Source organism: Macrobrachium rosenbergii, chromosome 15, assembly GCF_040412425.1.
Source record: "Macrobrachium rosenbergii isolate ZJJX-2024 chromosome 15, ASM4041242v1, whole genome shotgun sequence".
Taxonomy (NCBI): Eukaryota; Metazoa; Arthropoda; class Malacostraca; order Decapoda; family Palaemonidae; genus Macrobrachium; species Macrobrachium rosenbergii.
In genome coordinates this window covers 42,267,524-42,282,433 of record NC_089755.1, presented here as the reverse complement: position 1 = coordinate 42,282,433, position 14,910 = coordinate 42,267,524, and the positions used below count along the sequence as shown (strand labels likewise).

The window sequence follows — 14,910 nt, the reverse complement described above, 5'->3', positions numbered from 1 at the left end:
TGCCTCGCAAGTTCTCCGACAAACAACCCGGTGGAAGGATTCTTAGGGATGGGGCCGTCGGGATGGACGCGCACCTCGATATTATACGTGTTGAACGCAAGCGAGTTAGGCTGGAACAACAGCATCACGGTCCCGACCTGCTTCTGAGACCCGAGGTCAACGTAGATCCACGGGTTGACCTGAAATGTGGATTTGTAACACTTGGTCAATCTGTAACCATAGACACCATCTACCAGAGCCTCCATGAGACTTGAGGCCCCGGCAAGGTCGGGAGGGCTACCGTAGAGAGATGGTTTGCCAGTGCTATTACTGAAACAGAACATGCACCACGGAGGAGAGGTTACTGAGTAAACGGAGTTTTGAATAAAAAAAAAAGAAAATACAAAAAGAGAGATGCTTTGTGGAGAGGATGCATTTCCTTGGAGATGGAGAAATCATTCTGAGTTATTGACTGTAAGGGCAGAAAGATGCAGATTTGAAGTGAATAATCTTTTAAATAGACTGGTAGACATAGTATAGGCGTAACCGAGTCAAACTCCATCGATAACAGAGTGTCATGGATAACAAACGGGCAAGACCATTTCAAGCAAACTTCTTCCTTGAAATTCAGTGAAAGGAACATCCACTTAAATCTCCTAATACGAAGAAATCTGCCTGGTAAATTTAACATCTGAGGAAAAATTTTCAGCAGTTCAAAGACAACATCAGAATCCACAAAAGAAAATGAAAAATGCCAGTGTCAAGAAAGGTAAATATTGGAATATAAGGAGAAAAAGCTGCTTAATTACAAGCAAATTACTGCTTGAATTATTATTGATGCCTTTCGATCCTGGAGAGAGAGAGAGAGGAATGTAAGAACTTTCGTCAAAAAATGTTCAGGGCATTCTCTCTCTCTCTCCATACATACATCGTACACATTGCTTGTTTCCTACATTCCTCTGTGGATCCTTTACTACTTTTTCTCTAGTACATTATTCTTGCCCTTTTCCGTGATGTTACGCCAGGTCTCCATGTTAGCAAATAATATTGGGACTAGCAGTTTCATACTCGTATATCTTCTATCGCACCTCTAGTACTCTCTCCGACAGTTTCATATCTATGTGGTTTCTCGTTTCTCTTTACGTGTGCTCTCTTTTTTTATTTATTTTCTTGACACTCGTTTCCTTTGAACAATTTTCTGTCCCATTCTCGTTGGTGTTTATATTCTTTTACAGTTCTTATTGCAGTCGAGTTTATTTGCACTCTTCTTGTCTTTTCTAGTCCAGCTGTTTTTTCCTATTAACTTTCACCTGCTCACATAAATTTCATTCATTCATGAGAGAGAGATAGAGAGAGAGAGAGAGAGTCTTATTCTCTGTGTAAACTTGGTTGACATCAGCAACGCTGCGTGTCGTGATATCCATCTGTTAAGAGAGAAGCAATACGCACAGGGTACTTTAGAGGCACGCCAAACACGCTTGATTGTGCTTCGACTCACTGAATGCTGTCACCCCAGTAACCTAAGGGGACCACTTTCTTTCCTCTGTGGCGATAATGGCTATTCTAAGTCTATTTTAGCAGCATTATTTTACATACGTTGTTGAGTTGCATTTTTATTGATCATAATTCCTATTTTCATTATTACGCCTTTGGCCCTAATTGGCTTGCTTTATTTCCTATCATTGTTGGTGTTTTTCATGATTTTGTTGTTGCTGCTGCAACCGCTCAACAGCAGCAATAGAAGTAACTTCTCACAAACTGGTCGGTTTAAATTCTGTTCCTTTCCTTTTCTAAATTTAACCCATAGACAGGTTTGCCTATGGGTTCCCTTGGGCATTGGGGCACACGATAGCCTTGCCCTCGCATAATTACTTTTACTTGATTAAAATGCATCTCATTATAACCTTAGACCACCGGTAAAGATACAGCCAGATGAATATCTTTGTGTATATGTACATGGAAGTCAGTAGAATTCTCTCTCTCTCTCTCTCTCTCTCTCTCTCTCTCTCTCTCTCTCTCTCTCTCTCTCTCTCTCTCTCTCTCTCTCTGTGGAAACAGAGTACGACTGGTATTCTTAGGATACAATCTATGTGCTTTCGCACGAATACAACAAAGAAACTAGTATTAGACGGACAAATCGTGGGAGGTTCCATACAAATCTCTCCCTCTGGAACCTTGCGTGAGTTCTTACATTTGACCTTCAAAACTTCTGAAAGGCATCCGTTGGGTTGGGCCCACAGATGGTGTTCAATGAGTATCCTTCGGGTACATCGTCAGTAGAAAATTAATGGCGGCCCAGGGACATCTACGGGACTTGGCTATTAGTCTTATTTGTTGCTTAGAAATCTTTAACCTGAATGGCATGAAGTGCTCTTGCTGTTCCTTCAAATGCTGAGCTTGAGCATTAAGCTCCTTGTCATTCTTTCCATTTTTTCTTATAATAAAATATTCTGGTAGGGAAAACTACATTAAATATTGCACAATGAGATGGTCTGTCAACGTACTTCACTTCTCGGAAAGTGTACAGGGCGTGAGTGAGTCAAGGCTCTCCCCATAAAATTACACGGTTGGTGCTCCCAGCCTGCCATTGGATGGATGAATACTAGGAGTTTCGTCATAAAGAAAAAAAATAAGCTGAGGACTGAAGGGATTGGTTGCATGGGAGTAGAATGGCAATTTTCTTTATCACTGGGCTACTAATACGCAGGTAGACAGGCTAACCAGGGTATTAGCTGCTCCATCTCGGTAGAGAAGGTTCTTACTCAGTGGATTCTGTATTCAGGGCGTTTCGATTCTTCAGTTGAGATTAATTTCAAGTTAGCCCAAGATAATCTTCCATCGAAAGGAGAACTCGAGCAAGAATATCCTGACTTCGGCCTAACTGCATAAAGCGGTTATAGAAACCAGTTCTGTGTTGGTTTGAAATCATGCGGCGCTGCTGGCGGAGGTTTCTTCCACTCTTCTCGCTTCTGTGGTTTGGTTTCCAGGGAACAAGAGCTCAAATGCAGCTTCCTGATGTTTTTGTAGGAAATCCCAACGAGGTAAGATGAAGAAAGGGGTTTTCCTTTTAAATCCTAGATAGATAATATGAGATTTTTTCTTTCTTAGTACGTATCCTTCTTGACAGTTGATGTGATAAAGAATACAACTAAAGTGAAACTAGTGCTCCTTGTATGTTCATTTTACTGAGGAGGAATGTTTACGACAGTCTCTTCATTTTAGCGTTAACATAAATGCATATAGTGAATTATCTACGCATGCGAACATACCACATGAAATTACAAACTCGAACTTCTTTTAATCGAATTCCTTGCCACCGAGTCTCAAGATGGATTTACCAGAGAGAAAGAAAAAGTAAAATCATGCCCAGAATCTCAAAGCTTTGTACCCTGGATGACGTAAATTGCTGCTTAATACCGAAAGCACTTCACTATGTCAGTTCAGATGATGCAGTGCTGTAACCTTATTAGCCGGCAGCTGTAGTGGACGTTGACGAGAGGCAGACATTCCACCAATAAGCACTTGGAAACCTGCCTGCAGTTGTCCTTACTTAGCCATGGCTTCTCTAGACTTATATAACGCTTATTTACAGACACAAATACAAGTATTCACACAATGGCTTCATTCGTGACAGCTTCCTTATTCTAGGACTCTACTAGAGAAAGGAATGAAATTTACTTGCTGCTATAACTAGTGTGTCAGTTGACGTGTTATAGATGGCATTTGTTGAAATGTTTAATGAAACCAAATTTCGTCCATAATGTTCTACATTCTCTCTAAATAATAAATACAAGAAAGTTGCTTTCCACTAATTAAAACTTAAGGTAAGTTTCGCGTATTTCAAATTTTAACCTAACATGTTTTTTTTTATTAACGTCATTCTCATTTCATTCTTCTCTCTCTCCTTCAGCTAGACGGCGACACCCTAGGACCGCCCATCACGGAAGATGAACTTCGCGAAAGCCTGAAGGTTGAAACGCTGGCTCCGGAGGAAGACCCGATCGGTTCTTCGGGATTTTTCGAGGGCGACATTATGGTCCAGTCCGAGGACGTCCTCTACCAGATCTTAGAGGTAAAGATAAGGAAACGATTTTGTCATATTTGTATTCCTTCTCAGTCCAGATCGAGAAATGTACCTTGGACCATTCTTCTCGAATGAAATATTGTTTTCGGCGTAAATTTAATTTCATTTGCTCGTAGAACAAATGTTATTTAAGCTTGTAGCAGACACTTTGTGAATTACAAATCACTCTAAGTCGTGTGTCAGTATCATTAACAAGTACTAACATCGATAATGATAAAGGAGGCTCCCCTTGTGCTTTCCCAGGGTGATCCAAAGGGTCAGAACAGCGCCGTGAAGAATCCTCGACTCTTGTGGCCTGATGGCGTCATTCCCTACGTCATTTCTTCGTCTTTCTGTAAGTCGTCTTTCTATAGTTTCCTTCATCTTTCTGTAAGTTATTTCTTTATCCTTCGGTGAATTTTTCTTTGGTCGTCTTTCTGTAAGTTATTTCTTCATATTTCTGTAAAGTAATTCTACAGCTTTCTGTATTTTTTTTTATTTTTATCTTTCCGTAATTTATTTCTGTGTCTTCCTGTAAGTTTCTGAAATCCCCTAAGCTTGGTGCTATTTGAATGAAGAATTTGCAGTGTTTTTTTTTTTTTTTTGCATTATTTCCTTTTTTCATCGAACTATTACCGATATGATTCATTCAGTATTATATCTCTTCTTTTCGTTGTTTTATCAATCACTTTTTTCCATATATTATTGTCATTCATAATTTCCTTTAAAGAGTAACAATAATATACGTATACACGCATGAATGCTTTACGATTTGCAGTGTATGTAAAGTATACATCACCATTTACTTTCAGCAAGCAACCACAGGGCTCTGATAGCAAGGGCTATGCAGGAATACCACGACAGGACTTGTGTTCGTTTTGTACCGCGGACTACGCAGAGCGATTACATCCACATTCTTCGAGGACGAGGGTGAGTGAGTGAGAACATCTCGTTTGGAGATGAGAGTGATCTCTTATCACCTCTTACCTCTCCTCTCCGTTCTCTTTCTTGTTGGGGGTAAGAATTATAAGAATGAGAAATGAAAGAAAAATAAAAATAGATGTCCGTATTGGAATCTCCAATTAATGAATTTCAAAAATCATGTTTTGTGTGTGTGTGTGTTTGTGTGTGTGTGTGTGAGAGAGAGAGAGAGAGAGAGAGAGATCTAGTTACCATGATACATTCTACTTTAGCGAGAGAACCAGTTGTCAAATTCATGAGAATCAGAGTAATCTGAAAAAAAAAAATTGAATCTCTGTCGCCATAAACACCTGATTTTGCACGTGGTCGTTAATCGACTATGTTAAGTCACATCCAAGCTGGAATAGGGCAGAGCAAACACAGCTTAATAGCAGAAGGCGTGCTGAAAATAAAGAGAGAGAGAGAGGAAGGGAGGATAGTACCTCATCACTTTGCATAAAGAATTACCTCTTCTTACGTAACTGGAGACCACAAATATTACCTTTGTCCTGCAATCCATCCCACCCCCATCAGTTCCGCCACTTCTCAAGGGAGCAAATCACTTCTCATATGACAGTTGTTATATAAATATCATTCTCTCTCTCATACACACACACACACACACACACACACATATATATATATATATATATATATATATATATATATATATATATATATATATATATATATATATCTGTGTGTCACTGATTTCCCTAGAATTTCTTAGATACATTCATGAATTTTTTTTATCTCTTCTTCTTTGTCTCTTCATGGGAACCCACTGTCGTGGTAGCATTTTCGCTCCTGGGGACTTGAGATTAGTAGATAATGACCTAATGACCAGTATGCGAAGTACTCTTTCCTAGGAAATCAGAGGGAATAAAATTATCGGAATATTCTCCCTCTCGTCCTATCTGTTTTGTTCAAGAATAATACTCAGCAAAAAATAAATCAACTCTATTCCTATGTTATTCCTGCATGTAAAATGGACTAACTGTGTGTGTGCGCAGTGCATTGGCCTATACGTGAGTAAATCTAAGCGTGCGAATTGAGGTGGAGAAAAAAAAAGTGTTCTACTCATTCGGGCGCCGTTCTCGGTTTCTGAGTGGCAATGAAATGAAACTTCAGAGGCAAGAGAATCTTAGCCTTTCTCGGCATACTACTACAGTTAATGTGGCTTTGTAAACCATTTTACTATTGGTGTGCATGAAACTTATATCGTCTAACTGTCTAACTCATGCCTCTCACCATCACACCTTTTCCACTTCTTGCAAAATCACACTAAAAATATTAGGTTAAAAAATAGCCTGACACACGTCCTTGTGATGCCCATAGGGTCAGAATCTTAATATTGGACAAGTAATGAATGTTATAAAAATTCACTGTTTGAGGACTTGAGTCTGTTTGTATTTACAGACAGCGTTTAGTCGTAGTAGTCGGATAGCCTTTGAAACACCTCCCATTAATTGCCCTGTTTTCAATCTGCAGGTGTTCCAGCACTGTGGGACGAGCCGGTGGCGTTCAGGTCGTCTCTCTCGGCTCTGGGTGCGTTTACTTCGGCATTATTCTTCATGAACTGATGCACGCTGCTGGATTCTGGCACGAACAGTCTCGCTCAGACAGGGACGATTACGTCACTATCTACTGGTCGGCCATTATCCCTGGCCTCAGGTACAATTTCAACAAGGTGAGCGGCTGGTAAGCATCGGTTTCTTTATAGGTATATAATTTTCTTCTCTCTCTCTCTCTCTGCAGTGCCCTTAGTATAATGTAAATTATAATGCGCAGTTGGTCTCTGTTATGGTAAAAAATATTTGTTGTACATATTTCCTTGGGAACGTATGAAATGCCTAGATCATCTGTAACAAAACCAGAAGAATAACGTCACTGGCTATATTATCGAGTGTCCTGTTAAACCGAAAAAGAACTTTGTTCTTTATGACCACATACGACGGTGAATAATTCAAAGACTTCTTTACAGTCAAATAAACTTACTCTTTAGATAATCATCACTTCAGTTTGCATTGCTTACTAAACGCAGTGATTGATTTACTTAAAGAATATAATGACGTTGCAGCATCCAGACTTCATCGAAGCAAAGTTTTCATTCGAATGATGGTTTCTTCCTCTGTACAGAACTCGAATTTCGTCTCAACCAACCTGGGTCTTCCATATGACTACGGCTCCATCATGCACTACGGGCGGTATGCCTTTACCAACAGCTACGGCTACCCGACAATTGCTCCCAAGGAAAACGGTGTCACAATCGGGCAGCGTGATGGCTTCTCTGATGTGAGTTGTTAATCTGTTGCTCAGTCAACAACTTCTTGACAGTAGGTTTATTGAGGATTACTATTGAAGGTTAACCTTGCCACTCCATGCAAATTATCATTCAAAGGTAATGGATGGCACATTTGAAATATATAGGACTAATGTACTTTTCTTAATAACAAAGTAATTACGAGCATTGTTGATTTGTTGTGGAATACCTTTATCGCTCATTGTTAACCTGAATGTCACTTAGTTGGAAATGGATTGTTTAATGATTACGAAAGCTTCAGAGTCCCTCCCTGAATAGCGCAAATATTTAAGAAACCAAAAATGACATTCCTCCCTCCTCACCACCAGCTTGACGTGAAGGGCTTGAACCTTCTCTACAAGTGTTCTGGCGTCACTCCAGTGACTACAAGCACTACAACCACGGCCAGACCTACCCCAAAACCCGTCGACTGTGTTGACCTCAACACCTTTTGCCCATCTTGGGCATCGGAGGGCCAGTGCAAAAGCAACCCAGGGTACATGCGCGTCAATTGTAAGAAATCATGCAATACCTGTGGTAAGTTTTGCTGTTATTTTCCTCAGTTACTGAAGATTTAATTATTTCTAAAATCACTTCTCTCTCTCTCTCCAGAGCGAATATCTCTTTTGTATCGCGCTTAAAGAGGACAAAATAAGCTATCAATCTGAACTTAGTCTAGACTCTTATCCTCCAGGCACCGAGGTTTGCGGCGACATAGCGGGCAACTGCGGGAGTTGGTCAGCCAGTGGAGAATGTGAGCGTAATCCTGCGTTCATGAAGCAAAATTGTAGAAGAGCTTGCGGATTTTGCAGTAAGTTGAATTGATAGCTAACACCTTCTATTTGCAGATGTACTGAAAGAAGAATTTGAATATAGGAAGCAATTTATCAAAAAAATATATGGTAGTACAGACAATAAACTTAAACACAAACAAATGAGAAACAGAACGAGCAAGGGACCCGTTTCCAAGGCAATTCCCTTCCACTACTACTACTATGTGTTGCTGCTGACCTTTACATTCAATTGTATGTTTCACTTACGCTTCAAAATACCATTTGCCAATCTTCTTTTGGTAACTGATTTTTTATTTCAATAAATCTGTCCTCTTCTGACACTTTAATAATTGCAAACCGTTAAGTAACAAAGTTTTGAATTTCTATTGTCCTTTTCATTTCCACCCGAGAGACTAATTTTGGCTTTTTCTTCTAGCATCTGATGGCTGTGTAGACCAAAACGAGTACTGCTTCGACTGGGCAGCCAAAGGCCAGTGTTCCAGCAATCCTGATTACATGAAATCCTACTGCGAAAAATCCTGTGGGTTGTGTGACTAGTGATTTTAATACCCGAGTAAGTCCACTGCAATTGTTCAGCAGCGTAGACGTACACACGAAGAGGGTGGTAGAAAAAAACATTACATTATATTTTCCTTCTGGCGTTGCAAAACCGTAGTGATTAAGTATACCATAATAAATATAGTCATTTCAACAAAAGTATATATCCTTTACTTCAGCTGAAACGGTCTTAAGGGAGTGATGGTTAAGATTATATAATCTTGGTTTCACAGATCCTGTAATTAGTTTGTTGGACGCCTTATCAGTGACTGTTATCGTATATCATCAAGTCAATAAACAAAATATGATGTTGAGACACTTTCCTCGATTGGAAAATTCTTTTAATAGGACTGGCTTTGTTGAACTATCAAAGGGCATGAGGAAAGGATAAAATGCTTTTAACCATTATTCCTAATGTGAATAAAAACATGCTGTCTTTCAATTGCCTTCAAGTTTTACCAGATTCATACAACTAAATAAAAGTAACGTGAGTGGCTTCCACAATGACTTAGGCATATAATTCATTCAAGAAATTATGCATACACATACCTATATATATATATATATATATATATATATATATATAGATATATATATATATATATTTATATATATATATATGATACATAAGTGATCCACATGCAGTCTTTCTTGTATGAATCTAGACTTTCTTTTCCTGTCATTTTTTTTTTTGTCATCTTTCTTACATTCTTGGTCAAAATTTAACCATATAATTTCCCTTCTATACTCAGTAATGTTGTAAACTCAGTAATTCTTGTAGTGACATCTCTCACCTTTTCCCTTATACAAAGGAACAACTATATTCTTTTCAACCTCGTACTTTCCTTCCTTACATCCCCAAGATTTACCGCAACAAACATTCCAAAGTTAACTGTAAACCCTTTCATACACGCATCTTTCAGCTCTGTTTTTCATCTACCTTTCTGATTCAGTTAATTAACCTTCAGTATACCATTCCCCCTACTCAGGATTTAATTCTCGTTAGATAGCATCTCTCTCTATATGTACTGTACATAATTTTATCCCGAAAGCCATTTTTCTCAATTTTCTTTCTCTCTTCATATACTTTCCTATATATTTCTTCTCTATCTCACTTTTTACTAGTGTCAAAACAAAAAATGCCATTGAAGGCATTTTTTTTTTTGCGAAATTCATGTCAGTGAGACAGTGAGAATGGTAGATCCATCTCACGAAAATTAATGGAGCTTAAACGAAGAAGTTATTGCTCAGAGAGCTCGGGGTCTCTTTCTTAGACCATGGCTCGCGGTTTTTCCTACCAATTCCAGCATAAATTAGAGTGAGATTATTTTGTTTATCGAGGGTAAATGTCCCTACAACAGGAAGATGTTTTAATAAGCCATCACCAAACTAAGAGTGTAAAACTAATAGTGGTGCTGGAAATCTGGCTACATAAATGAATTAATTTTACAACCTAGTCTCAAGCAAGTATTTCAGCCGGTTCCCCCACAGGCATCGTCGAAGATCAACTCAACGACAGTGAAAGCAGAATGGTTCTCGACTATTTGCAGTATTTCCCCCACTTGTACAGACCAAAATCACCTCATTGTACTAAGTATATTTTCACCCTCCAAGTCGAAACCGACAGGAGGCAAGTGAATAATAAGCTAACGCACATAGATCTTCATACCTGTTGTGTTGCTGGTCGTATGCGTGTCTGCACTTCATAGTATACGCACACCGCTGATTTGATATTCGTGGTACTAATCTCAAGTGCTTTATAATAACGACGCTTCTGTGTAGCAAAAAAAATTGGTTATTTCTTTGCTGACTGAACATGTATTCTGTAACTCCAGCGTTCTCCAAATATAAAATTACGAGCTTTTGTGCACAGCGATGTCGCATCTATGTCACTTAATTTTCTTGCCAATCAAACCCTTTCGGAAACTGGCGCCACTACAGTTTTGCCTTTTTGAGGTATCTAAGCAGCTGGAATTCATGTGATATTGACCTATGAGCTGCTCTAGAAGCAAAGTTAGATTTTGGTTCAAGCTGGTATGCACTTGTTGCAATCTACATATCGTATCGTCGGTGCATATCGCTTTCTAGAGATTGCATAAAGGTGTGTCAGTTTGACTTTCAGTCTACCAGTTTTCTTGTTCATGGTTTCACGGATTCCAATCATAGTGCGTTTTATTATTATTATTATTATTATTATTATTATTATTATAGAAAAATACACTAAAAATAACATTGCTGACCGGAGACTTTCTGTGCCCATGTTGGCAAAAGTCCAGCTTATTTTAGTTACTAAACTATTTTTGTGGCACCATAGCGTTTCCAGATGGTTAAGTCTTTTCGCCCAATTGAGGTATGATAAAATTTCAAGCTTTCTGGTGGAAAAGAATAATGGTTTGGAACCAAGCGGTCTTTGATGAAAAATTATGACAAAGAATGTTAGTTAACACGTTTAAAATATATTGTCTTTCATCCCCAGAAGTCATTATTACCTATATTCTGTGAATATTTCAGTGTCAAACAAGGCTATAAATTTTGAATCGAATTAACAGAACATGTGGAAATTAAAAGATATGAAATTACCATTCTGTGGTTGAATTCTTGAGAGATTCACATGATATAAACAAAAATAATCAACTCTAGCGAGCCAGAGAGGACTAGATCAATGCTTAATTTTAGTTTTTAAGCTAAAATATTAAAGAAATTAGTTTTTCTTTCAAAATAGTAGGTATAATAATTTTCATCAAAACATTTTTATAATGAATCGTCATAATTTACGACTAAAATTTAATGGTCGCTTGACTGGAGACACTCTAACCTTGTAAAAAGAATTTATGTCAGGTATGGCATACAGAAGCACACAACTGTTTCCATCGTAGAACCAAAGATATTTAATCAGAAAATGCTTGGCTTTACATAAGGTTGCTCAGCCGTAGGTTATAAGTAGTCTGCGCATATTCATGATAGACCAAGGTAGGCTCATCTAAACTGAACACAAATTATCGTCTAGCCTAAGCTGAACTAATATGATTTCAGTGAACTGAGTTAGCCTACATGTTTCAGGTTTGCCCAAAGAAAAAAAACGAAGGAACAGGCCAAAAATTAATGTCTCGTCAATTTTTTTTATATAAGAAAGGGAACATTTTCTGTTTATATTGAGCCAGATGTTATTACCATCCACTAAAAACCATAAATGTTCTTTGCGTTATGGCGTGGGAGATGTTTTTACGGTGGTGCAGTGGAATTAAGTTACTGTTTGGTATGTAGAGTAATTTTTAAGAATAGATGGAGTATTGTCGATGAATGGTATTTATTACACTAATGAAAATCTAATCATTTCAGACAGAAGACATCCTTGGAATATCATTAATATAAAAACAACCAGGCCATGTTTTTGGAATCCACAATTTGGTGATCGCCAGTGCCCTGTCTTGGTTACATTGGATGGTGGTTGGTGGTAAGGGAAGAACATCTCAAACCAGACTTCGGCAAATGAAGGTAAGATCTTCAAAATTAAATGCCTATTTTGTTATAAACATTTGGGGGAGGTGTAACTGAGTTGGGGGAGGAGATATTACTGAGGGGGGGGGGAGATATTTTTAACGAGGTAGACACGATAAGCATGTTGGTAATCCAAATTCTTTAGTAATAGCTGAATGGAATAATAAATTGTGCTTAGAGTGTGAATAAAAAAAGTAGCTTCAACCCAAGCAAACCATTCCATATATGAATCAATGAAAATGTGGACATTCTTCTCTTTAAAAAGCAGAGGATCATGAAAACAAAATGTCCAGATGTTCCGACATGGATTGTTAGAGTCTTAAAAGTTTGTGCAAAAGTACTAAATAAGAAATATCTATCTGAGAAGGCAATAAGATCTCATGATGAGATTCCTAGATTCTATTAGTTTTTGCATGGATGGATCAGTGACCCAGAATGGGGTCTGCATTGCAATTGTGCATAACAGTGGATGCCGTGTAGCTAAATTATCCACTGCTTCACTGAAAGCCATACAAAAATCTTAAGAACTTGCAAATTAAACAGTAGAAATTTCGTTGTTTATTCTGCTTCCTCTGCAAATTAAACAGTCGAGATTTCATTGTTTTTTCTGTTTCCTTTAGCCCCTTTACAGCCATTAGTCAATTCAATTTGTCCCACTCAATAATTCAGACACTCCAGGGATTACTCTGTTGGCTTGCATCTTGTTACAAATTGGTCCAGTTATGGAATAAACTGAATAATGCAGAAGACAAATAGGCTATAAAATTGGTTTTTACAGTATTGATTCGCACATAAAAACAAAAATGGGAGAGCAGATAGTGTTCTTTCTCCAAGAACTTGAAATATCCGAGAATCCACCGTCAGTCATGCCAGAGCATTTTGATGTCCAAGTAGACTTTGGATGGGTAGTGCTCACTTAACCTTCATATTATGCTACTCATTACTTTTTCACGAAAATCATCTTCTTTTCCCTCTTTCTGCATTTGTTCACAAAAGCATTGTTAGTCAATTTGTTGCCTTTAAACCATTGGAATTGGCGCATAAGCATGATCAGCTGGAACTGAAAGAGTGTAATGCATCTTCTGTGGAGTGCCTGGGACTTTTTGCAAATGCACAAAGTGCCATGTTAATGTACAGTAATGGTTTTTTTATAGAAGAAAATTTTTGTCTTGTTTTTAAATTACAAGTTTAATGGGGAATTTCCTCAGCATTGGAATACTTACTGGGAATGTGCACCAATTTTTTCATGAATAATTTCATTGCTTGGGTAGCTAATGTGCAGCAAAAGATAAAAGGTTCACTAATTACATGAGGGCAAGAGAAATTTGTAGCAATTACCACAGTTAAGTACACTGTAGTTTGGTATCTTACTTCCCACTGACAGGTGACCTTCTAATAAAAAAGTATAGTTCTTAGTTAGAGTAATCACCAGTTATCTTTTTAAAAGTGAAATATCCATTTGCTATTTCTCTTTGAAAGGGTGTGCAGTACAGTATCAGGTTTTTTCTTCCCTGATGGAAGAAGAGGAAATAATTTGGCTACACAATACCTATAAAGCATGTAAAATAATAAATTTTTCACGAATCTGTATACAGATGTTGGCAAGGGAAAAATAAAACTCCAGAGATCTTTGGTTGAAATAAATTATTTATGACAAGAAGCTTCTCATTTCATCATTAAATGAGTGGTGATAAATATATACAGTATAAATTGTAAAATGTTAAAGCAGGACAGACTTTGTAATTCTCTGCCAGGTTATTCTCAAAATTGAAACTACAGTACTAAATGTTTTCAACTAAAAATCCAAACTACAACTGATAGTGGCAAGTTGTTCCATCTAAACCATTCAACCAAGATAGTAAAGTTTCCACTCACTCAAGATATCAAAGTATCAGTAATGCAAACATGTAAGGAACTATTGCACTTTTCTTATAAAAGGGGAATGGGGTACCATTAAACACAGTCTTATAAAACGGGAACTGGGTACCATTAAACACAGTCCATCAGACAGAATTATGCTACGTGCAGCAAACTAAACTTGATCAGCACAGTGCATCCACTCAGTACAAAATTGTCAATAAAAAAGCAGAAACTCATTGCATGTATGTACTCTTGCTTTATCAGCAAAGTAGTTTAATTCTAACAAGCAGTTAAAACATCGTTGCTAAAACTGAGTTGCATCTGGAATTAACCAAATAATTATTGGAGGAAGTTTTCACATTAAATATTAAGATAGCCCAAGTATATACTACAAAAGCTTGAGTAATGAAGAAGACTGAAGGAGAGGCATTACTCAAAAACTGGAAGGATCTGAGGCAAACCTAATTAAGCAGAAATTATGCAGGAAATCCACAATGAAAGATTATTTTGCTGTCATATACAGAATCTCAGTTGTGACAGTATATCTTATAGTATCTCATTTACTGAAAGGAATGAAAAAAAACAGCCTTACTCAAATGAATATTACTGATACAGAATGTAAAATATTTTACAATGATAACCAGTAAAAGTGACAAAATCTGCCTTTGACGGAATGATTAAGCTTTGTGTTGAGCTTGCATCATTTTTATATCTGAACTTTTGAATTCCTTGAGGATTATGATTAAAAGTAATCTGTAATATATGAGAATGACAGATGAGCACTACAGTAAATATAGAGTTACTTTTCTGTTGGCAGAAAACCACAATGATGTAATGTTCTGAGCTGCAATTACAGTAGTCATATTGCTTTCTGGGCTCGACCTGTGTCACCCAGTGAAATGGTTCCAATAGCACAC

General features: G+C 37.7%; 1 protein-coding gene across 1 annotated transcript in view; it reads left to right on the top strand.

Moving 5' to 3' along the window:
- Window positions 1-12,130, top strand: part of LOC136846599 (hatching enzyme 1.2-like) — a 147,086-nt gene extending 134,956 nt beyond the window's left edge. Inside the window, exons 3-11 of the mRNA XM_067117478.1 lie at window positions 3,890-4,051; window positions 4,307-4,397; window positions 4,855-4,972; window positions 6,494-6,692; window positions 7,142-7,297; window positions 7,634-7,841; window positions 7,999-8,115; window positions 8,514-8,651; window positions 11,975-12,130. Of these exons, the coding sequence (XP_066973579.1) occupies window positions 3,890-4,051; window positions 4,307-4,397; window positions 4,855-4,972; window positions 6,494-6,692; window positions 7,142-7,297; window positions 7,634-7,841; window positions 7,999-8,115; window positions 8,514-8,635 (1,173 nt within the window). The 3' untranslated portion in view covers window positions 8,636-8,651; window positions 11,975-12,130. The remainder of the gene's footprint in view (window positions 1-3,889; window positions 4,052-4,306; window positions 4,398-4,854; window positions 4,973-6,493; window positions 6,693-7,141; window positions 7,298-7,633; window positions 7,842-7,998; window positions 8,116-8,513; window positions 8,652-11,974) is intronic.
- Window positions 12,131-14,910: the final 2,780 nt, after the last annotated feature.